The 22,248-nt window shown below is 52.4% G+C and overlaps 2 protein-coding genes across 2 annotated transcripts; one reads left to right on the plus strand and one right to left on the minus strand.

Annotated features, from left to right (window-relative positions):
• Window positions 1-1,587: 1,587 nt before the first annotated feature.
• On the minus strand, window positions 1,588-14,696 carry CUNH17orf50 (chromosome unknown C17orf50 homolog). Its single transcript, XM_029211627.1, has 5 exons — window positions 14,375-14,696; window positions 4,625-4,686; window positions 2,882-2,965; window positions 1,957-2,363; window positions 1,588-1,855 (listed from the first exon to the last, which is right to left on the minus strand). Exons 1-5 carry the CDS (start codon window positions 14,694-14,696, stop codon window positions 1,645-1,647), a joined length of 1,086 nt encoding a protein of 361 aa, XP_029067460.1. The 3' UTR covers window positions 1,588-1,644.
• GAS2L2 (growth arrest specific 2 like 2) lies at window positions 14,695-21,875 on the plus strand. Its single transcript, XM_029213242.1, has 6 exons — window positions 14,695-15,079; window positions 16,483-16,727; window positions 17,570-17,677; window positions 18,789-18,885; window positions 19,492-19,744; window positions 20,321-21,875. The coding sequence occupies exons 1-6, from the start codon at window positions 14,695-14,697 to the stop codon at window positions 21,873-21,875; spliced, it is 2,643 nt and encodes an 880-aa protein (XP_029069075.1).
• Window positions 21,876-22,248: the final 373 nt, after the last annotated feature.

Consider the following 22,248-nt stretch of genomic DNA (forward strand, 5'->3'; position numbering starts at 1 on the left):
GTCAAGACATTGATCTTTGTGGGATCAATTCAACGAGAAGCCGAAAAGGATCCCAGACCCCACGGCCCTTTCCCCAAAGACTCATTCCTCCCCAGGCCTTGGGGATTTTGTTTCTTCCCCTAAAGGTGCAGTTCCTGTCCATGAGGCCACAGCACTGGGCAACCAGGAAGGATGCAAAACTCAATGGAGAAGTTGGGACCACTTTGCAAGACTGTCCCTTCCCCTCAGGGCCTCCTGGCTCAGTCCTTGGAGGATTGTGTCTTATTTAATCAGAGGCCCCACCCCCAGGAAGATTGGATGGATTGAGTACAAGGGTCTCCAACCTCAGGGGTGTCAGGACCCAGAACAAGAAGGAGACCGATGCAGGCCTGCTGGGCCCTGTTTCTTTCAGGGGTTGGGGGGAAGGCTGGAATAAAGAGGTGCTCCCAGCTGGTGGGCCTGGAGGGGGGAAGCAGCCTTCCTTGGACACGTTTCCAGTGAGAGCAGGTGGGTATGGATGCTAGGGAGGCTGCAACCACGTTCTTCCGGTCAAAGCCGGGACCAGTGAGTTGTGCGTGAGTGTAGTTGTGATAGGGAGAGGGGCCCTGCCTCTCTCCTCAAAGATCAAAATATCCTTCGTCCACCTCATCCCCCAGGCCAGATGAAGGACCCTGTGTGGCAGGAGGAGGACAGGGGCCTCTCTGGAGGTCTGCACAGCTGCAGTCGCTGGGGGCTCTGCAGGCCGGGAGAGCTTCGTGCTCACAATGGCCCCATTCTCCTGGCCACACACGAAGCATTCCAGGAGCTCCCGCTGGCCGGCCGAGAATAGCTGGGATTCCTAGAGAAGGACCCAGCTCTCCGGCCTCCCAGTCTTCTGTCTCAGCGGCTTCTGGGACTGGTTCTCTAGTCCTGCCCCCAGCACACCTGCCAGTGCCTCCTCTGCACGCACACTGACCTCAGCCAGACCGGGCTTCCCGCGGGAGGGGAGGAAGGTACGGCCAGCTTCAGCCCTCAGCTGCCCGTGGGCATTCCTGGCCCGGCAGCTTCATTTTCTTCTCTGCGCCGTGGGGAGAATGGCCTTTGACTGCCCTTGGCTGCAAGTGCTTTGTTCCGCCCTGTCCGGGGGTAGTTGCAGGGGGGAGGCTCTCCGCCTGCCCTTTTCCCTCTGGCTTGAACCCAGGGGAAGGGGAGGAGGGTCGATCTTTATCCCACGCCCCACCTCAAGGCACTGACACTTTGATTAGGGGCTTTATTGAATGATTTGAGGGAAGGGGCAAGTTTCCCAGAGGGGTTATTTTCTCTAGGCGACGCCTCTGCTCACCGGGCCCGAAGGACGTGAAATACCCCAGAGATGAGCGTGAGGCTGTATCAGGGGGCGCGAGTCAGGTGGGCGGTGGGCACTGCGTGCTGACCCGGGCGCTGGGGCCCTCGGGAGGCGCTGTTGGAGGAATGGAGCTCCAGGTGATGTTGGGCTCCGCATTGATGACAGGTGGGGCCGGTCATCAGCGGTGGGCCTGCTGGGCTGCTCGGAGTGGGGCGCTCCGGGAAGGCGGCTCTCAGGTACGTACTGGAGAGCGCTCCGCGTCGGAGGTGGAGGAGAGGGTGGCGGGGAATTTGGAGTCAGGCGAGGATGGAGGGCCACAGAGACCGGGGATTGGGGGGCGCTCAATGGCCCACGGCAGCCCCCGCGCCTCCAGAAGCCCGCGCCTCCCGCAGATCCGGGTGCTCCAGAAGGCAGTGCGCCACGTAGCTCTGCGGGCTGTGCAGGTTCCTGCACTTCTTGCAGAAAAGGATCTCGCAGCGCGCGCAGGCCCCGCCGCGCAGCCGCCGCCGCCGCGCCTCCAGCACGCACGGCTCCTCCGGGGGGATCCGCTTCCTGCGGGCAGGGGCCGGGGCGCTCAGGGCACCGCGCCGCCAGCTCCCGCCCGGGGCCCTGGCGCCAGTACCTCCCGCCCCCGCCGAGCGGCGCGCCCTCACCTGTTGGCGGGAGGGGCCAGGCCGCCGAGCAGTGCTAAGGGGCCGAACCAGCCCCAGAAGCTGCTGTCCGCGCGCCGCAGCAGCGCCACCTGCAGGCTGCTGGACTCCTGGCTCAGCGGATTGTACGACACGGAGCCCCGCTCCCGGCCCTCGCCGCCCTCCGCCTCCCCGCCCTCCGCCTCGCCCTCGGCCGCGCGCTCTTCCAGCGGCCTCTCCTCGTCCTCCTCCGGCGCCCCCTCCGCAGCCTCCGCCTCCGCCTCCGCCTCCGCCTCTCTGGTCCCGGGCTGCTCCAGCTCCTTCTTCCACAAGGGGGTCTTCACGCCTGCGGGGGCGGGGGGCGGAGAGGAGGTCAGTGAAGGGCCTGGGTACCCTGGTACCCTGACTGTTGCCCACAGCCCGACCGCCCCCCCCCCCCCCCCCCCCCCCAAAAAAAAAAAAAATAGGCAGGCGTTCGAACGACGGTGCGCACGAGATGCCCGGAGCCAGCAGGATTCCAAGAGAGGGTTATAGAGTGTGCAGGATTTCCTGGGCAAAGGGAGGCCTGGTTTCCTGGGTCCCCACACTTCCTAGCTGAAGACTCGGGGCAAATCACGTCGCTTCTGTCACCTCCGTTTCCCTCTCTGTAAAATGGGAAAAAGTAGTGCCTATCCCAAGGATTACTGTAAGGCAGGTATCAGATCGAGTGTGTTTGAAGCGCCTGGCTCAGGGGCCGCGGGAAGCCATCAACAAACAGGTGCAATGAGCCTTGCGAACCCGGAGGAGATGGCGGTTCATCACCACCTTCCTTCTAATTGGCTCCGGGGTGGGGACTGATCTCTGTGCAGGCTGTCAATAAACATTAAGTGCACTGATTGGAATTTCAATAGGTGGTTTATATTTTGTTTTCTGGATGGAACAGGATTTCTGTCTTCAAAGTGGGCCATACCTTAAGAAAGCCCAGCAACACCTGCGGCGGGGTGGGCAGGCAGGTGGGCACACAGCGCCTCTGCACTGTTAGAAATGGACGCCTCTGATGAGCAAAACAGGAAAAGTGCCCCTTATGAGCGGACTAAATAGAAGTTTCCTTGCCCTCCCACCCCATGGGCAGACCGATTAGGAAAAGGCTGCCCTAGGGGGGAGCCAATTAGGAAAAGGCGTCTATTCCTCCTTCTAGGCTTGACCCAAACCGCCAGCTGGATTTCAGCCACAACTGTCCCCCTTGCTGGTGTTCAGGACACAAACTCCACAACCCCAAGCGGCAGTCCTGGCAGGCGGGAAGTTCTTGGACTGATGTGAAAGTAACACGGCCGCCGCCAGTAGGTGTCCACCACTCACTCAGCAAACACTGACCCAGCCCCACCATGTGCCCTGCTGGCTGCTTGATCTGGGAAGCTAGACTTGTAATGAAAAAAAGGGGGAGGAGGGCAGGGAAGACACAGTTCCTGGGGTTTGCGCTGGAAAGGTCTAGAATTTTTTCTATTGATCCCTGCCCATCATGATTAAAGAGGTTGGAGACAAAGCGGAATGATGATATAGTGTTCCAGCCCACATGTTTTGAGCACCAACTGCACATAGTCACCGGGCTAACCTCTTCATACATCACGCCCCTTCATCTTCCCGACCCTCTCAGGCAGGTGATGTGGTAGGTAACAGAGGGGCCTCTGAATTTCAAGACTTTTGAAACCTTTCAAGAAAAGTTGTTTCAAACATTCTGCCAGTTCTTGGTATTGCTAAATGTGGAGAACCAAGATCCACTGTACTTTTTTTTTTGGCCACGCCACGTGGCATGTGGGATCTTAGTTCCCCAACCAGGGATCGAACCTGTACCCCCTGAAGTGGAAGCCCAGAGTCCTAACCACTGGACCACCAGGGAATTCCCAAGGTCCACTGTACTTTTATTTAGGAAAACACATGAAGGAGCCTTCTGGTTGTGAAAGGCCAGACGTAGTGCACAGCCAGAAAAGGGTGCTGGGAACATTTGGGGAGGATGAGGAATTGGAAAGGAAGGTTGGGATTTGGGGGCCCAGACTATGGAGTTTGGACTTTGTCCTTCAGCAGTGGGGAGCCACTGAACGTTTTGACACAGGGATGTACTCAGAGCCATCCTTTAGGATGTTCCCTCTGACAGAAGGAGACAGAGAGAGACCTACTTAGGAGTCATTACAGTGGTCCAGGCCAGAGAAAAGATCCGAACAGCAGCAGGTGAAGAAGATGAGAGAGCAGATGTCAAGAATATTCAGGAAAGAGAGAGAAGAGGGCTTGTACATGGATGGGTAACTGAGAAAAGGTTGGGCTTCTACTCTGGGATTGCCATGGTGATGTGTTGATTGGTCCACCCTGGAGTCAAGAGCCCCTGTCCTCCGGCCCCACTCACCATGTTTATCCATTCTTCCCAAAGCTGTGCTGCCCTCTTCCCTTGCTCAGGCACTGGGATGAGAGGGAGTTCCCACAGAACTTGGTCTGGTCTCTAGGGCCTCTGTTGATTATGAGGGGGCGGAGCTAGAACCCCACCTGCCCATAGGGTTCCACCCCAGAATAGTTGCCTTTTCTAGAGCTTCCAAAAGCACCCCCAAACAGTACCTTTTCTCTTGGGAAGGTATTAAAGGGATAGAGAGCAACTTTGGCCCCCAATAGACTGGGATCAAATCCCAGCTTTACCACATAAACATAAAAGCTATTAGCATATTACCTTTCTGACCCTCAGTCTCTTTATCTGTAAGTCAGAGATGGCAGTGCAGTACCACACTTTACCTGGCCCACAGAAAACACTTAAAGCATTATGTTTATTTCCATCACTATTTTCTCTTTCTGTTCTATCCCTGTCCTTCCTCACCCTTGCTCCCCAGCCTACCGACTTCCAGCACATTGCTTTAGCTCCGAGAAGCAGAGGACATGGTGTGAAGTCCTGTAGGAAGCAGAACTCGGGCAAGAGCTGGGTGTAGCTCCTGGATGTTCTGTATGTGTGTGAGAGAGCTGGGGCTGGGGAAGGGAATAAAATCATAGAAGCTTGGGAGACTCCTTCTTTTCCTGGCCTGACAGTGGGGTGTGTTGGCAGAGTCAGGGGTATGGAGAGGGGCAGAGGATGCAAACCCAGATCTGGAGAGTCTCAGTCTGATGGGATACAGTTGCTGGAGTCAAGGAGATACCAGTCTGATAGGGGAACATGATATGGTCCTCCATCCAGGCCTGAAGCGGGGCGATGGGGTCTCTTCCTTCAGGCATCTCCTAGTTTGGTGGAGCCAGTTTGGTGGGAGGTAGAACAAAGTGGGCAGACCAGTCCCCAGGAATCTCATGGGGGCAACACTGTCAAGAACTGTAAAGAGTCTAAAACTTTACCCTACTTGCAAGTTAGCCTGCTGTACTTTCATGGGTGCTGCCAAAAAAACACGAGACTCCTGGGTTGGAGAGAAAGGACCTCATTACTCAAGGCACAGCAGCATCAGCATACCTGTGTCATCTCCTCTTGGCCCACTGTCCCATGGGTGCTATAGGGATGGGTGCCAGGGAATACCTGCATATGCAGTCATTTGCATTATAAGAGGACCCCTGAGCTTAGGGAACCCTAATCTTTCATGCTGGGCAGTAACCAAACCTCTTCTTTGCTCCAGAAAAAGACACTATCTCTACTTCCAAGGTTGTTCACTATATAAACACCCTTGAAAAGTCAGTACCTCTGCTTGCAAGACATGCAAAAATAGGAAAGACCCATGCAGAATTGTCTCCCCCACAAAACCCCATTTTCCTTACATTTACTAAAAGAGCCTATAGCCACCTTGGCTCTTTTTTTTTTTTTTGTATTTTTTTAAATAATGTGGTAGCATGCACATTACTTTTTTTTTTGAATTTTATTTTATTTTTTTATACAGCAGGTTCTTATTAGTCATCAATTTTATACACATCAGTGTATACATGTCAAACCCAATCACCCAATTCATCACACCACCACCCCCAGCCCCCGCCACTTTCCCCCCTTGGTGTCCATACGTTTGTTCTCTACATCTGTGTCTCAATTTCTGCCCTGCAAACCGGTTCATCTGTACCATTTTTCTAGGTTCCACATATATGCGTTAATATACGATATTTGTTTTTCTCTTTCTGACTTACTTCACTCTGTATGACAGTCTCTAGATCCATCCACATCTCAACAAATGACCCAATTTCGTTCCTTTTTATGGTTGAGTAATATTCCATTGTATATATGTACCACAGCTTTATCCATTCATCTGTCGATGGGCATTTAGGTTGCTTCCACAACCTGGCTATTGTAAATAGTGCTGCAATGAACGTTGGGGTGCATGTGTCTTTTTGGATTATGGTTTTCTCTGGGTATATGCCCAGTAGTGGGATTGCTGGATCATATGGTAATTCTATTTTTAGTTTTTTAAGGAACCTCCATACTGTTCTCCATAGTGGCTGTATCAATTTACATTCCCACCAGCAGTGCAAGAGAGTTCCCTTTTCTCCACACCCTCTCCAGCATTTATTGTTTGTAGATTTTCTGATGATGCCCATTCTAACTGGTGTGAGGTGATACCTCATTGTAGTTTTGATTTGCATTTCTCTAATAATTAGTGATGTTGAGCAGCTTTTCATGTGCTTCTTGGCCATCTGCATGTCTTCTTTGGAGAAGTGTCTATTTAGGTCTTCTGCCCATTTTTGGATTGGGTTGTTTGTTTTTTTAATATTGAGCTGCATGAGCTGTTTATATATTTTGGAGATTAATCCTTTGTCCGTTGATTCGTTTGCAAATATTTTCTCCCATTCTGAGGGTTGTCTTTTTGTCTTATGTTTTCCTTTGCTGTGCAAAAGCTTTGAAGTTTCATTAGGTCCCTTTTTTTTTTTTTTTTTGTGGTACGCGGGCCTCTCACTGCTGTGGCATCTCCCGTTGTGGAGCACAGGCTCCAGACGCGCAGGCTCAGCGGCTGTGGCTCACAGGTCTAGCCACTCCGCGGCCATGTGGGATCTTCCCGGACCGGGGCACAAACCCGTGTCCCCTGCATCGGCAGGCAGACTCTCAACCACTGTGCCACCAGGGAAGCCCCCCATTTGTTTATTTTTGTTTTTATTTCCATTACTCTAGGAGGTGGATCAAAAAAGATCTTGCTGTGATTTATGTCAAAGAGTGTTCTTCCTATGTTTTCCTCTAAGAGTTTCATAGTGTCCAGTCTTACATTTAGGTCTCGAATCCATTTTGAGTTTATTTTTGTGTATGGTGTTAGGGAGGGTTCTAATTTCATTCTTTTACATGTAGCTCTCCAGTTTTCCCAGCACCACTTATTGAACAGACTGTCTTTTCTCCATTGTATATCCTTGCCTGCTTTGTCATAGATTAGCTGACCATAGGTGCGTGGGCTTATCTCTGGGCTTTCTATCTTGTTCCATTGATCTATGTTTCTGTTTTTGTGCCAGTACCATATTGTCTTGATTACTGTAGCTTTGTAGTACAGTCTGAAGTCAGGGAGTCTGATTCCTCCAGCTCTGCTTTTTTTCCCTCAAGACTGCTTTGGCTATTCGGGGTCTTTTGTGTCTCCATACAAATTTTAAGATTTTTTTGTTCTAGCTCTGTAAAAAATGCCTTTGGTAATTTGATAGGGATTGCACTGAATCTGTAGATGGCTGTGGGTAGTATAGTCATTTTTACAATATTGATTCTTCCAATCCAAGAACATGGTATATCTCTCCATCTGTTGGTATCATCTTTAATTTCTTTCATGAGTGTCTTATAGTTTTCTGCATACAGGTCTTTTGTCTCCCTAGGTAGGTTTCTTCCTAGGTGTTTTATTCTTTTTGTTGCAATGGTAAGTGGGAGTGTTTCTTTAATTTCTCTTTCAGATTTTTCATCATTAGAATATAGGAATGCAAGAGATTTCTGTGCATTAATTTTGTATCCTGCAAATTTACCAAATTCATTGATTAGCTCTAGTAGTTTTCTGGTGGCATGTTTAGGATTCTCTATGTATAGTATCATGTCATCTGCAAACAGTGACAGTTTTATTTCCTCTTTTCCGATTTGTATTCCTTTTATTTCTTTTACTTCTCTGATTGCCGTGGCTAGGACTTCCAATACTATGTTGAATAATAGTGGTGAGAGTGGGCATCCTTGTCTTGTTCCTGATCTTAGAGGAAATGCTTTCAGTTTTTCACCATTGAGAATGATGTTTGCTGTGGGTGTGTCGTATATGGCCTTTATTATGTTGAGGTAGGTTCCCCCTATGCCCACTTTCTGGAGAGTTTTTATCATAAATGCGTGTTGAATTTTGTCAAAAAGCTTTTTCTGCATCTATTGAGATGATCACATGGTTTTTCTTCTTCAGTTTGTTAATATGGTGTATCACATTGATTGATTTGCATATATTGAAGAATCCCTGCATCCCTGGGATAAATCCCACTTGATCATGGTGTGTGATCCTTTGAATGTGTTGCTGGATTCTGTTTGCTAGTGTTTTGTTAAGGATTTTTGCATCTATATTCATCACTGATATTGGTCTGTAATTTTCTTTTTTTGTAGTATCTTTGTCTGGTTTTGGTATCAGGGTGATGATGGCCTCTTAGAATGAGTTTGGGAGTGTTCCTTCCTCCGTAATTTTTTGGAAGAGTTTGAGAAGGATGGGTGTTAGCTCTTCTCTAAATGTTTGATAGAATTCACCTGTGAAGCCATCTGGTCCTGGACTTTTGTTTCTTGGAAGATTTTAAATCACAGTTTCAATTTCACTACTTGTGATTGGTCTGTTCATATTTTCTATTTCTTCCCGGTTCAGTCTTGGAAGGTTATACCTTTCTAAGAATTTGTCCGTTTCTTCCAGGTTGTCCATTTTATTGGCATAGAGTTTCTTGTAGTAGTCTCTTAGGATGCTTTGTATTTCTGCGGTGTCTGTTGTAACTTCTCCTTTTTCATTTTTAATTTTATTGACTTGAGTCCTCTCCCTCTTTTTCTTGATGAGTCTGGCTAATGGTTTATCAATTTTGTTTATCTTCTCAAAGAACCAGCTTTTAGTTTTATTGATCTTTGCTATTGTTTTCTTTGTTTCTATTTCATTTATTTCTGCTCTGATCTTTATGATTTCTTTCCTTCTGCTAACTTTGGGTTTTGTTTGTTCTTATTTCTCTAGTTCCTTTAGGTGTAAGGTTAGATTGTTTGAGATTTTTCTTGTTTCTTGAGGTACGATTGTATTGCTATAAACTTCCGTCTTAGAACTGCTTTTGCTGCATCCCATAGGTTTTGGATCGTCGTGTTTTCATTGTCATTTGTCTCTAGGTAGTTTTTGATTTCCTCTTTGATTTCTTCAGTGATCTCTTGGTTATTTAGTAATGTATTGTTTAACCTCCAAATGTGTTTGTGTTTTTTACGTTTTTTTCCCTGTCATTCATTTCTAATCTCATAGCGTTGTGGTCAGAAAAGATGCTTGATATGATTTCAATTTTCTTAAGTTTACTGAGGCTTGATTTGTGACCCAAGATGTGATCTATCCTGGAGGATGTTCCGTGAGCACTTGAGAAGAAAGTGTAATCTGCTGTTTTTGGATGGAGTGTCCTATAAATATCAATTAACTCTATCTGGTCTATTGTGTCATTTAAAGCTTCTGTTTCCTTATTTATATTCATTTTGGATGACCTGTGCATTGGTGTTAAGTGAGGTGTTAAAGTCCCCCACTATTATTGTGTTCCTGTTGACTTCTTCTTTTATAGCTGTTAGCAGTTGCCTGATGTATTGAGGTGCTCCTATGTTGGGTGCATATATATTTATAGTTGTTATATCTTCTTCTTGGATTGATCCCTTGATCATTATGTAGTGTCCTTCCTTGTTTCTTGTAACATTCTTTATTTTAAAGTCTATTTTATCTGATATGAGTATTGCTACTCCAGCTTTCTTTTGATTTCTGTTTGCATGGAATATCTTTTTCCATCCCCTCACTTTCAGTCTGTATGTGTCCCTAGGTCTGAAGTGGGTCTCTTGTAGACAGCATATATATGGGTCTTGTTTTTGTATCCATTCAGCAAGCCTGTGTCTTTTGGTTGGAGCATTTAATCCATTCACGTTTAAGGTAATTATAGATATGTATGTTCCTATGACCATTTTCTTAATTGTTTTGGGTTTGTTTTTGTAGGTCATTTTCTTCTCTTGTGTTTCCCACTTAGAGAACTTCCTTTAGCATTTGTTGTAGAGCTGGTTTGGTGGTGCTGAATTCTCTTAGCTTTTGCTTGTCTGTAAAACTTTTGATTTCTCCATCGAATCTGAATGAGATCCTTGCCGGGTAGAGTAATCTTGGTTGTAGGTTCTTCCTTTTCATCACTTTAAGTATATCGTGCCACTCCCTTCTGGTTTGTAGAGTTTCTGCTGAGAAATCAGCTGTTAACCTTATGGGAGTTCCTTTGTATGTTATTTGTCATTTTTCGCTTGCTGCTTTCAATAGTTTTTCTTTGTCTTTAATTTTTGCCATTTGATTATTATGTTTCTCAGCATGTTTCTCCTTGGGTTTATCCTGTATGGGACTCTCTGCACTTCCTGGACTTGGGTGGCTATTTCCTTTCCCACGTTAGGGAAGTTTTCGACTATAATCTCTTCAAATATTTTCTCGGTGCTTTCTCTCTCTCTTCTCCTTCTGGGATGCGTGTAATTCGAGTGTTGTTGTGTTTAATGTTGTCCCAGAGGTCTTTTAGGCTGTCTTCATTTCTTTTCCTTCTTTTTTCTTTATTCTGTTCAGCAGCAGTGAACTCCACCATTCTGTCTTCCAGGTCACTTATCTGTTCTTCTGCCTCAGTTATTCTGCTATTGATTCCTTCTAGTGTATTTTTCATTTCAGTTATTGTATTGTTCATCTCTGTTTGTTTGTTCTTTAATTTCTCTAGGTCTTTGTTAAACATTTCTTGCATCTTCTCGACCTTTGCCTCCATTCTTTTTCGAGGTCCTGGATCATCTTCACTATCATTATTCTGAATTCTTTTTCTGGAAGGTTGTCTATCTCCACTTCATTTAGTTGTTTTTCTGGGGTTTTATCTTGTTCCTTCATCTGGTTCATAGCCCTCTGCCTTTTCATCTTGTCTATCCTTCTGTGAATGCGGTTTTTGTTCCACGGGCTGCAGGACTGTAGTTCTTCTTGCTTCTGCTATCTGCCCTCTGGTGGATGAGGCTATCTAAGAGGCTTGTGCAAGTTTCCTGATGGGAGGGACTGGTGGTGGGTAGAGCTGGCTGTTGCTCTGGTGGGCAGAGCTCAGTAGAACTTTAATTCGCTTGACTGCTAACGGGTGGGGCTGGGTTCCCTCCCTGTTGGTTGTTTGGCCTGAGGCGACCCAACACTGGAGCCTGCAGGCTCTTTGGTGGGGCTAATGGCAGACTCCGGGAGGGCTCATGCTAAGGAGTACTTCCCAGAACTTCTGCTGCCAGTGTCCTTGTCCTCATGGTGAGCCACAGCCACCCACCACCTCTGCAGGAGACCCTCCAACACTAGCAGGTAGGTCTAGTTCAGTCTCCCCTGGGGTCACTGCTCCTTCCCTTGGGTCCCGATGCGCACACTACTTTGTGTGTGCCCTCCAAGAGTGGAGTCTCTATTTCCCCCAGTCCTGTCCAGGTCCTGCATTCAAATCCCACTAGCCTTCAAAGTCTGATTCTCAAGGAATTCCTCCTCCTGTTGCCGGACCCTCAGGTTCGGAAGCCTGACGTGGGGCTCAGAACCTTCACTCCAGTGGGTGGACTAGTGTGGTATAAGTGTTCTCCAGTTTGTGAGTCACCCACCCAGCACTTAAGGGATTTGATTTTACTGTGATTGTGCCCCTCCTACCGTCTCATTGTGGCTTCTCCTTTGTCTTTGGATGTGGGGTAACGTTTTTGGTGAGTTCCAGTGTCTTCCTGTCAACGATTGTTCAGCAGTTAGTTGTGATTCTGGTGTTCTCACAAGAGGGAGTGAGAGCACATCCTTCTACTCCGCCATCTTGGTTCAGGCTCCTACTTATTTTTTTAAATTAATTAATTAATTATTTTGGTTGCGTTGGGTCTTCGTTGCTGAGCACGGGCTTTCTGTAGTTGCAGCGAGCGGGGGTTACTCTTCATTGCGGTGCGTGGGCTTCTCATTGCGGTGGCTTCTCTTGTTGTGGAGCATGGGCTCTAGGCGTGCGGGCGTCAGTAGTTGTGGCATGTGGGCTCAGTAGTTGTGGATCGTGGGCTCTAGGGTGCAGGCTCAGCAACTGTGGCACACGGGCTTAGTTGCTCTGCGGCATGTGGGATCGTCCTGGGCCAGGGCTCAAACCCGTGTCCCCTGCATTGGCAGGCAGATTCTTAAACACTGCACCACCAGGGAAGTCCCAACCACCTTGGTTCCTGATTGCAAAATTCAAAAGTTTACTCTGGCTAATTTAAAGAAAAAAAAACAGAGCTCACAGAATGGCTGGAAGACTTGACAATTGGAAGTCAGGTTCTCTCTCTGGGGCTGGGCTCATCTTCCCTAATTTCAAGAAAGCCCTACCTAATACCTGAAAATAGGATTTTATTAGCAAGAATGGAAAAGAAATAGCTCCTCTGTATTGGGGTAACCAGTCTCTAGAATGGCTCCCAATGACCCTTGTCTCCTGGTATTCACACTCTTATGTAGACCCTTCCCAAATGAAATAAGGCCAACCTGGGTAATTGATAGGATATTGTGGAAATGACAGAGTGTGACTTTCAAGGCTAGGTAATAAAAGACCCTGTGGCTTCTGTCTTGCTCTCTCACTCTAGAGAAAGCCAGGTGCCATGTCTTCAGGACACTCAAGCAACCCTATGGAGAGGTTCATTACACTGAGGAACTCAGGCCTCCTGCCAGCTTCAGTTTTCTTGTTTCCTCATCCATAAAATGGGTACAACAATCACCATCTTGATGCCTTTAAAAGGTAATTGAGGGACTTCCCTGGTGGTCCAGTGGTTAAGACTCTGTGCTCCCAATGCAGAGGTCCCAGGTTCTAGCTCAGGTCAGGGAACTAGATCCCACATGCATGCCGCAACTAAGAGTTCTCATGCCACAACGAAGACCCCACATGCTGCAACTAAGACCCGATGCAGTGGAAGGGAGGGAGGGAGGGAGGAAGGAAGGAAGGAAGGAAGGAAGGGCAGGAGAGAGAGAGAGAAAGAAAGAGAGAGAGAGAGGGGGAGAGAGATAGACAGAAAGAAAGAACGAAAGAAAGAAAGAAATTGAAAGAAAATTACCTTCCAAAAGGTAAAGAAAAGCCCTGCATAATCTGAGACCCCATTTCCTCTCTTCCTCAGAGTCTACCTGTCATTGCTATTCCTGGGATATGCTAACCATCCCCCTGCCTAGAGTTTTTTTTATTTTTTTGGCTGAGCCACATGGCTTGTGAGATTTTATTTCCCCAACCAGGGACTGAACCCAGGCCACGGCAGTGAAAGCGCTGAGTCCTAACCACTGGACCTCTGGGAAATTCACCAGCCTGGAGCTTTTGCACTGGCTGTTCCCTCTGCCCGAGTACCCTTCCCGAAGATATGCTTCCTCACTTCTCTTAGGTCCCTGCTCAATCATCACCATATCAGTGAGGCCTTTCCTGACCCCCTTATAGAAAATACCTCCCCCCTTCTCCTTTAGTCCTTTAGTTTTCTCCCTGGTATTTATCACCATCTGACTTACTATAGACTTGTAAGTTTGTTATCTGTCATCCAACACCCACCAACATATAAGCAGCCTCCATGAGGTCAGGGACTTCATTTATAGCTACACCCTCAGGGCTATAATATATATAGTGCGTGGCACACAGTAGGTACTCAGGAAATATTTGTTGAATGAATGCATTGCTGTGGCCATGGGGTGAGGTACTATGATTGACAGCCCACTCTGGAGGAAGCACGTGGGTAGAGTGGGAGGGGTTCTCCAGAGAAATTAGGGAGCGCGGTGCACAAACAAGGCTGCTGGGAGAATCAGTGAGAGCTGGGACCCCCCCAGTCTTAATAGTCGGATACTTCCCACATTCGCGATTCCTCTATTCTTCACAACACCCTGGAGAGGTAGGTATTATTATTCCCATTTTATAATTGAGGCAACTAAGGCACAGAGAGGCTAGGCAATATATGAAGGCCACAGAGGGCTTCAGGAAAGGGTCCAAGGCCAAACTCATGTGTATGGACTCTGTCGCTGCATCCATTTCATCCCTATCCTACGGTGCTCACTAAACACCAAGGGGCGTGGCATCCCCTGGCCCTGCTTCTCGCCCTCATTTCCCAAAAGCCCCCACCAGTGTCAACCAAGTGAGAGAAGCCAGCCCCAGCCTTCCTCTGCTCCCCAGGCTCCAGGGCGGGCAATGCCAGGAAGGGTTAACAAGGAGTGTTTGTAGCAGTCACTGTCTCCAAGGAGAGGAAAGCAGAGTGGAGAGGCCGACAGCCAGACTCCAGGCTGGCCGGTGGTGGGTGGGATGCAGCTAGCACAGCCTGTCCAGCCCTGGGGGGAGAAAGGAGTGTCCTCACCTCCATCTGTCCTGGGAGGTGGCGACCTCTGAGCAGACTGGGCAGCTGGGGTGTGAGGTCGCTGCAGGGCTACCAAGTAGGAAAGTTCTGGCAGGGACTGAGGAATGGGGAGGGGGAGGGGGCAGGCCTGGCCCAGCCCAGTGGCGGCAGTGACAGTGGCTGAAGCCAGCGGCAAGTAGCAGAGCCGTCCTGGGCTCTCAGAGGACAAGGGGAACCCCTGAGTCAGGGAGAACCAGCCAAGACCCAGCAGGTGGTAGGAGTGAAGACACAGCTGTGGGAGAGAGGAGGCAACTGCCCCTTCCCCGGCTGGTGGTCCAGCCATGTCCCAGCCTGCGGTTGGCAGGAGGAGGCCTGGGACCCCGAGGCCTCCGGTGAGCAGCATCCGGCCCTTTAAGTCCAGCGAGCAGTACCTGGAAGCCATGAAGGAGGACCTGGCCGAGTGGCTTCGGGATCTCTACGGGCTGGACATTGACGCAGCTAACTTCCTGCAGGCACTGGAGACAGGCCTGGTGCTGTGCCAGCATGCCAACGCCGTCACTGAGGCCGCCCTGGCCTTCCTGGCTGAGGCACCTGCCCGAGCCCAAAGCATTCCCCTGCCCCGGGCCGGGGTTTCCTGCAATGGGGCCGCCCAGCCAGGCACCTTCCAGGCCCGGGACAACATCTCCAACTTCATCCAATGGTGCCGCAAGGAGATGGGTATCCAAGGTAAGCACCCTGGCCCCCCCCTCCCCAGACCCTTATCTTGTCAGGCGTCAATCTCCTCTCTGAGGCTCAGGCTGCATCAGGGGTCAGGAGCCACAGTCCTCCTTCCAGATTTGCCTTGGGCCAGCTCATTCCTTTTCATGCCTCCGTTTCCCAATCTCATAGGAAATCCCCAATAAATAAATGTGTTGATTGGATGATTCGAGCACCTATTTCCTTTGGGTAGCACGTCGTGCTGGGCACCGAGCGCTAAGAGGGCTGAGAACCAGTGCCAAGAAGTTTGTGGCCCAGGAAGGGAGACAGCTGAGAAGATGCATAAATTATAGCCCAGCGTGGTAGAAGCTCAAGTAGAGGCATCTGTGCTGGGGAGACAGAGGCGGAAACAGCCACCTGATGGGCCTGGAAAGACCATATAGTGGATGGAGATTTGAGCTGAGTCTTGGAGAATAAAAAGAAGTTTGGTGGACAGGGAGTTCTAGGCAGGGGGGCACAAAGAAGGTGTGTGTTTGGGCTACAGTGGGGTGGGGAGGGGACAGGGGAGGAGGCAAGTGGATGTTAGGGAGGGGCCAGCCATGTTTGGGGCTTCCAAGACTCTAGGACTGATATCAGGCTCCCTCATCTCCTTGGCCTTGGACCCAGCAGCGGGGATGAAGCTGGGTGCCACACCATCCTTCAGACCAAAGGCAGTGGGGGTGTGGCAGAGGGAGGGGGGTCAGGCCTGGCCTACCGGCCAGTCGGTGGCAACACAATACAGAACAGGACTGGAGGGTTGATAAAGGCCAGTGTTTTAGCGGGCACTTACCATGTGCCAGACATTGCCTGCAAACACATAACTATCCCTACAACAACCCCATGAAACAGACTACTTCCCCGTTTTACAGAAGAGGAGACTGAAGCTGGGACTAGCCCAAGGTCATACATCCGGTGGGTGGGAGCGTCAGGGTTCCAAAGCTGGCAGTCAGGCTCCAGAGCCTGTACTCACCCCAGCCTGGTTATGTGTGGGCTGGGAGTTGAGTCTGGGGTGCCTGGTGGTTACTGGAGGTGAGAGGCGCGGATGGGAAGCTTCTTGCTCCTGGACCCATCCTGGCAAACAGAGCGGGGAGAAGGGCTGGAGGAGTTAGGCTCCTTCGCTTGGCTGTGTCCCCTCTTCTCCCCCCCACCCCGCCCCGCCATAAGGCAGCCACCTCGTCTTGCACTCAGTACCTGAGCAATTCTGTCCAGACCCTCCTAGGGGCTGGCTTGCTGCCAAGAACCTGAGACGCAAACCCCCATCCCCCATGCCTGCGTCCGCGCCCTGGTCCAGGATGGCCCCAGGGCTATCCCACCTGTTCCGCTTGCTTGCTCCGGGCAGGTCAGCAGGGATCTCAGGCTGCCTACCCTCCTCTCCCCTCTCCCGCCCCGGCCAGAGGTGCTGATGTTCGAGACGGATGACCTGGTGCTGCGCAAGAACGTGAAGAACGTGGTGCTGTGCCTGCTGGAGCTGGGCCGCCGGGCCCGGCGCTTCGGCGTCGCGGCGCCCAGCCTGGTGCGGCTGGAGGAGGAGATCGACCAGGAACTGCGGCTGGAGCTGGCCCTGACCCCGCCCGACCCCCCGCCGCCGCCGGAGCCCCCCACGCGCCCGCCCTGCCACTTCCGCAACCTGGACCAATTGGTGAGGGCTCCGGACACGCCCTCGGCCCCGCCTTCCTTCGCCCCGCCTCCCTCTCCCCCTCCGTATCCGGCCCCTCTGAGCCACCCCCTTCTTCAGCCCCAGTCCCCTCCTCGACACTCTCTCACCGCGTGGTTAAGTAAGTCGTGTCCACTTGGAGCCTCGATGCTCATCGTTTTCTTTATGAATCCAGCACCCTACGCCTCTCTCGTTTAAACCCCGTGGGACGGTTGTTAAGAACGCAAACCTTTTCTGACTGCTTGGTTTAAGTCTTAGTTCCACTGCTTTGCAGCCGTGTGACTGGGCAAATTATTTGCCCTCTCTGTGCCTCAGCTCCCTTATCTGTACTGTGGGGATGTAACCGTGCCTACCTTCCACGACCGCGGTGGCTGTTAGATGAGCCAGCGCACGTGAAGCGCTCAGCCAGTTTCTGGCACAGAGGGTCCTGTCCTGGGAGTTAGCTCTGACTGTGACTAGGAATCACTTCTACCACCAAGGAATCGAGCTCAGGGAGGTTTCTTACCTTGCCCAAGGCCTATAGTGCGGTGGAGGCAGGATTCCCACCCAAACCTGTCAGGTTCCAAGGTCTACCTTAACCATCACACTCCACGGCCTCTGTTAGCTGACTCACGAGGGTGCTGGGCCGTAGGTGACCACTCAAGGTCTTGTTCTCGTTGAGCCATTAAAAGCCTCCTCTACTTGCTTCTCAGCCCCCAGCCCTGACTTGGCAGAAGCCTTGGGTCTGGGGGGCAGGCAGGCCGCCCGTTGGGCTTGACCCAGCGTGCAGGGGGAGCTTGGCTACCTGGGCAGAGGGGAGGGCTGAACCCATTGCCCACTGCCCGCAGGTTCAGAGCCTGGTGAGCCGCTGCACGTGCCCGGTTCAGTTCTCCATGGTCAAGGTGTCCGAGGGGAAGTACCGCGTGGGAGACTCCAACACCCTCATCTTCATCCGGGTAAGTCCCTGGTCGGGGGTGGAGGGCCCTCTCTGGGGTCGGCAGAATCAGGTTTCCTTCCGTGGGACTTTGCCCAGGCCTGAAGGCAAGGACAGGAAATCACCATTCATCCCCAGTTATCAGGCCTTGGGGCTTTCCTTCTCTCCCTTGGAGAATTCCAGAAGATTCCTGACAAAGTTGGCAAGCATGTCCCCTCCGTCCATGAAGGCAGCCAGAACCAGAACCCCGCCCATCTGCCTCCACCTTAGTTCAGAAGGGGGTCTCCCCAGCCAGAAGTGAGGATGAAGCGTACTCCCACTTTTCCACCCACAGGCTTGGTCACAGCAAGGAGCCTGAGACCCCGTCCCCCCCACCCCCCCGCCCAGTTTGTGTTCCCTGCAGGGCCCAGCCACATCAACCCCGCGGTCCGCGGCTCACATGCCCAGCTTGGTGCCTTCTGAGTGGCAGTACAAGTCTGAACTGTGCCTCCCACTACTCCCCACTCCCCACCCCCTCCACCCCGCCCCATGCCTGGCCACCTGGCCAGAAACAGTCTGCACCTGGGGGTGTGGCCAGCGGCTCAGGGGCACAGCTAAGCCTTCTTCTCCTTGGGTCGGGCCACACCTGGAGGCAGAGCCAGCTCCCTGGGCCCTCACCCAGAGCCTGAGCCAAGAGCTCTGTGAGGATGGATTGTGGCGCCCCGTTTCCACTAAGGAAGTGGACGCCTGGAGAGGCTACGTGACCTGGAGTGGAGTCGGGCCAGGACTCCTGCGGGTCCTTTAATACACACACCACGAGAGCAAAGCCAGCGCCCCCCCGTTTCTGATACAAACGTGCACAGGCATCAACCGCTCCCCAGCGAAGGGAGAGGAGGGAGTCGGGAGGTCGTGCTTGGGAGATCCCTGGTCTCGCCGTGGGGCAACTTGCTGTTTGTCAGCTTGGCCTCCACCCTTGACAGCATGTGCTATCTGATGCCAGTCCTGGAGGGGACTCAGGCTGCAACACAGGCACGCTCCCAACTACACATGTGTGATGTGTACGTGGATGGGAGCAAGGGCTGAAGGCCTGCAGGCTGGTCCATGGAGAGGGGACTCTCTCACCTTGCCCTCCACCTCACCCTTGCCCCCTGCAGATCCTCCGGAACCACGTGATGGTGCGTGTGGGGGGCGGCTGGGACACACTCGGTCACTATCTGGACAAACATGACCCCTGCCGGTGCACATCCCTCTGTAAGTCCCCTGAGAGTCCCTTCCCTATGACTCCAGGTCGGGAGGCCGGAAGCAGACGCGGGAGGTAGGCCTGATCTCCAGGGGCAAGAGGTGTGCAGGGGGTGGAGGAAGGAAGATACTGTAGAAGGTACAGACAGGTGTGGGTGGCCTCTCAGTTCTAGGCGGAAAGCGGGCCAGCCACGGTGCAGTACCAACTTGAGCCACAAGGTGGCGCCAAATACACAGAGAATCAGCATTTGGTCATGCGGGCATGTGGGCAGGGCTTAGGTCTGGCTCTGATGGAGGCACCAAGCATGATTTGGAAGGGTCTTTAGTCTTCCCGTAATGTCCATCAGCACCTCAAGCTACCCCAAATAAGCATGGAATCTAAGTTAAAGATGTGGACTTGCAGCTTTAAACAAGTCCCCCAGCCAGGCCCTCTGACCAGATTTCATCCCCTAAACCCCTCCCTTGAGGAAATTCTGGTGCTGTCACTGTCACAGTAGGTCCCACTGTCTCTAATGCGGGATTCAGGGTGTGGGACAGCTGGGGGAGGGAACGGTGGACCCCATCAGCAGGAGTTTAACCCTTTCCTCCTCTCCTGTCTCTGGGGGGCTGTGTTGGTAGCACACAAGACCGGCAGCTTCCTGAAGCCCCCTGTCCCACTGGTGCAGCATGAAGTGAGGGTGGACGATGGGCCCTCACAGCCCCAGGCTACAATGACCATCAGCCGCTCCCAGAGCCCCCTGCCCTCCGTGGACTGGAAGACATACACCTCTTCAGGTCGAAAGCAGAGGCCCCCTGCCGCCTCCTCCCCTACACCCCACCGTGAACGGAGAGCAGGGGCAGGGATCCTCAGAGAGACAGCACCATTCCCGAGGTACTGGGGAGGGACAGGGCAGGGCCTCTTCCTGCTTTGGAGTCTACATTCTCAGAGGCCACCCCACCCCAAGATAAGGGGAGCAGGTCTCCCAGCAGTGCCCCTATCCCAGCAAGACCTCAGGTGTTCAGAACCAAAAAACACCCAGTACATTTAGGATCATCTAGTTAACTTCATACACCCTCCCATTTCACAGATGAGAAGGCTGAGGCCCATAAAGGGAACAGACTTACCCACGGTCCCTCTGCCATTTCATGGTAGAGCAGAAACTAAGACCCTCCCCACCCAAGACTGGTGACCTGTAGTTGTGGGATCCGAAGCAACCTGGGGTCCAGACCAGGCTGCTTTCTATCTGCTACACAGGGAATGGGGGAGAACAGACTTAAACAGTATCTGCTGTAAGGAAGAGTCTCTGGCAGGCACGGGGGAGAGGGAGCGTCTGCTTCATTCAACATGAAGTCTGACCCCCTGGGAGTTCTGGCTGGGGAAGGGCCATCCCTTCGCAGAGCCAGGGGACTGGGAGCCAGGGGACTGGATCAGATAACCCTGCCGATAACCTATGATTCTCCCTTTCAGGTGCCAGGAGAAGTCACTCGCTCCGTCTTGGAGGCAGCTGCCAGATGGGGACAGCCCACCGAGCCCCCAATCCTCACCTACTCCGAGGGGCCGAGGCACACAGTGCACCTCCTCAGGGAAGAGGGAGGACAGATACCCCCCTGAACTCCCCAGAAGAAGGACTCCCACATCTTGGGTTCATGAGGAGACAGACAGCTGGGGAACTCCTGCCAGGACCCCCATCCCCCAGGGACTCCAAGCCCCTGAGGCCACTACCACAGAGACACCAGCAGGAGGAGCATCTCCCCTGCCTTGTTCCTCCAGCCCAGCCAAGTCTGTGGGCCCCAGGCCACCACCCGGGGATGAGGCCGAGGGTGCCTCCTCCCAGCTTAGGGAGACAGTATCTGTCCATTCTCCATCCCCTGTTAAAGGACCCATCAAGATCCTGGTCCGGTTGCCCCCAGCTTGCCCCCCGACTCTGGGAAGAAGCTTTCCAGGGACTGCAAGTGGAGGTCCCAGGACAGAACTGGGGAGAGGGCCCATTCCATTAAGGGCCGTCACTGGGGACCTGTCTGGGTCCAGACATGGGGACTGCTCTGTGGAAGAGAGGCAAGAGGACCAGAAGCTGGATGTCCAGGTGACAGCAGAGGCCGGAGAGCCCTGGGGCCTGGGCCCACAGCACCAGGAGGGGAGGTACACTCCCCTGCCCTCGGGTGGGATCAAGGAGCAAGCCATCCACCACAGCCTTGGGGAGCAGCTTTTGGCCAGCATGAAGCTGCTAGAGGTGGCCGCTGTCTGCCCCCAGGGCGCAGCGTCTGGAGTCGTTCCTCGAAGTGGAGTCTACGTGCCCAGTCTGGGTGGGCGGTGGCCTGAGCCTGGGGGTCCTTATGACAAAGTCATCCAAGAACTGGCTCAGGGCCCCCCACCCCTCCTTAAGGTGGACCTGGGAGCCTGGAAGGCAGCCCCTACAGGCTGCCCTAAGCCGGCTGTAAGTGCAGGCCCAGGAAGCCCAAAAGGGAAACTGGGAGCCGAAGAGAGTGGGCTGAGGACAAAAGCAAGCCCAAGTGCCAAGGGTGCCAGGACAACGAAGGTCCCAGCTCAAAGGGGGCAGGACTGCTCAGCCCCTGCTGTGTCTGCCACCCCAGAGTCCTCCACACCTTCGCCCTCCGCCCCCAGTTCTGATAAAGCCAAGGCATGTCCAGGCAAGGGCAAGAGAACACTCCGGAAGCCCCGGAGAGTCCCATCCATCTACAAGCTGAAGCTCAGGCACAGGATTCGGCCCCGGAGAGACCACAGGCCTGAGAAGCAGCCTTCACGAATCCCCAAGCCGTTGACCTACCTCCACCTGGGTCCAGCCAAGGCACCCCCCAGGGGCAGGCTGGTGAGAGCAGTGCTGGGCAGCAATGGAGGGAAGGCAGCCCTGGGGGATGGAGCCTCGGTGGGGCAGAAGGAGGAGGGAGAGGAGAGGAAAGGGCCAGCTGCACCATTGGAGAGCAGCTCCCCGCCTTTGGAGGGCCAGGGGCCTCAGCAGCTTGATCAAGCCCCCGCCTCACCTGAGGAGGAGTCTTGGGTGTGAGAAGGCGCTTCTCCTCCCCGAGCCTGTGGGTATAGGGGAGGAGGGAAGTGAAAAGATGCCCGTGTATTCGTTGCACTCCCAACTGCAGGAACAGAAAGGAAGGTCCCTCACCTCAATACAGGGCCTTGGCCAGGAGAGTTTAGAAGACAAACAGAGACTCCATCTGGTCGGTTGAGCAGGAGGGCAACCCATGAGTCCCAGTCCAATTCCAGGGTGGTAGGGCTACTGTCTCCCAGAACAGCTCCCCAAATTCCTGTGCTCTGTCCTCCGGTCATGCCCATTTCCACAGCTCTTATAAGTTATTAAACGTGAGTGGGTCTGTCCCTGAGCCCCCAGCTCTTGAGTCCTTCACTCTACCACGGTGCAGGAAGGT

Source organism: Monodon monoceros, unplaced genomic scaffold, assembly GCF_005190385.1.
Source record: "Monodon monoceros isolate NGI ecotype Baffin Bay Population unplaced genomic scaffold, NGI_Narwhal_1 Super_Scaffold_9, whole genome shotgun sequence".
Lineage (NCBI taxonomy): Eukaryota > Metazoa > Chordata > Mammalia > Artiodactyla > Monodontidae > Monodon > Monodon monoceros.

What these genes read in the sequence shown, in the direction of transcription:
- GAS2L2 (XM_029213242.1), top strand. Translation starts at nt 14,695, where the DNA reads ATGTCCCAGCCTGCGGTTGGCAGGAGGAGGCCTGGGACCCCGAGGCCT. An exon ending in ACACCCTCATCTTCATCCGG is followed by an intron (nt 17,678 to 18,788) that starts GTAAGTCCCTGG and finishes TGCCCCCTGCAG; the next exon opens with ATCCTCCGGAACCACGTGAT. An exon ending in GAGACAGCACCATTCCCGAG is followed by an intron (nt 19,745 to 20,320) that starts GTACTGGGGAGG and finishes TCTCCCTTTCAG; the next exon opens with GTGCCAGGAGAAGTCACTCG.
- CUNH17orf50 (XM_029211627.1), bottom strand. Translation starts at nt 14,696, where the DNA reads ATGGCTGGACCACCAGCCGGGGAAGGGGCAGTTGCCTCCTCTCTCCCA. An exon ending in AGAGACTGAGGGTCAGAAAG is followed by an intron (nt 2,966 to 4,624) that starts GTAATATGCTAA and finishes TTTGCTCATCAG; the next exon opens with AGGCGTCCATTTCTAACAGT. An exon ending in TGTTGCTGGGCTTTCTTAAG is followed by an intron (nt 2,364 to 2,881) that starts GTATGGCCCACT and finishes GGGGGGGGGGGG; the next exon opens with GGGGCGGTCGGGCTGTGGGC.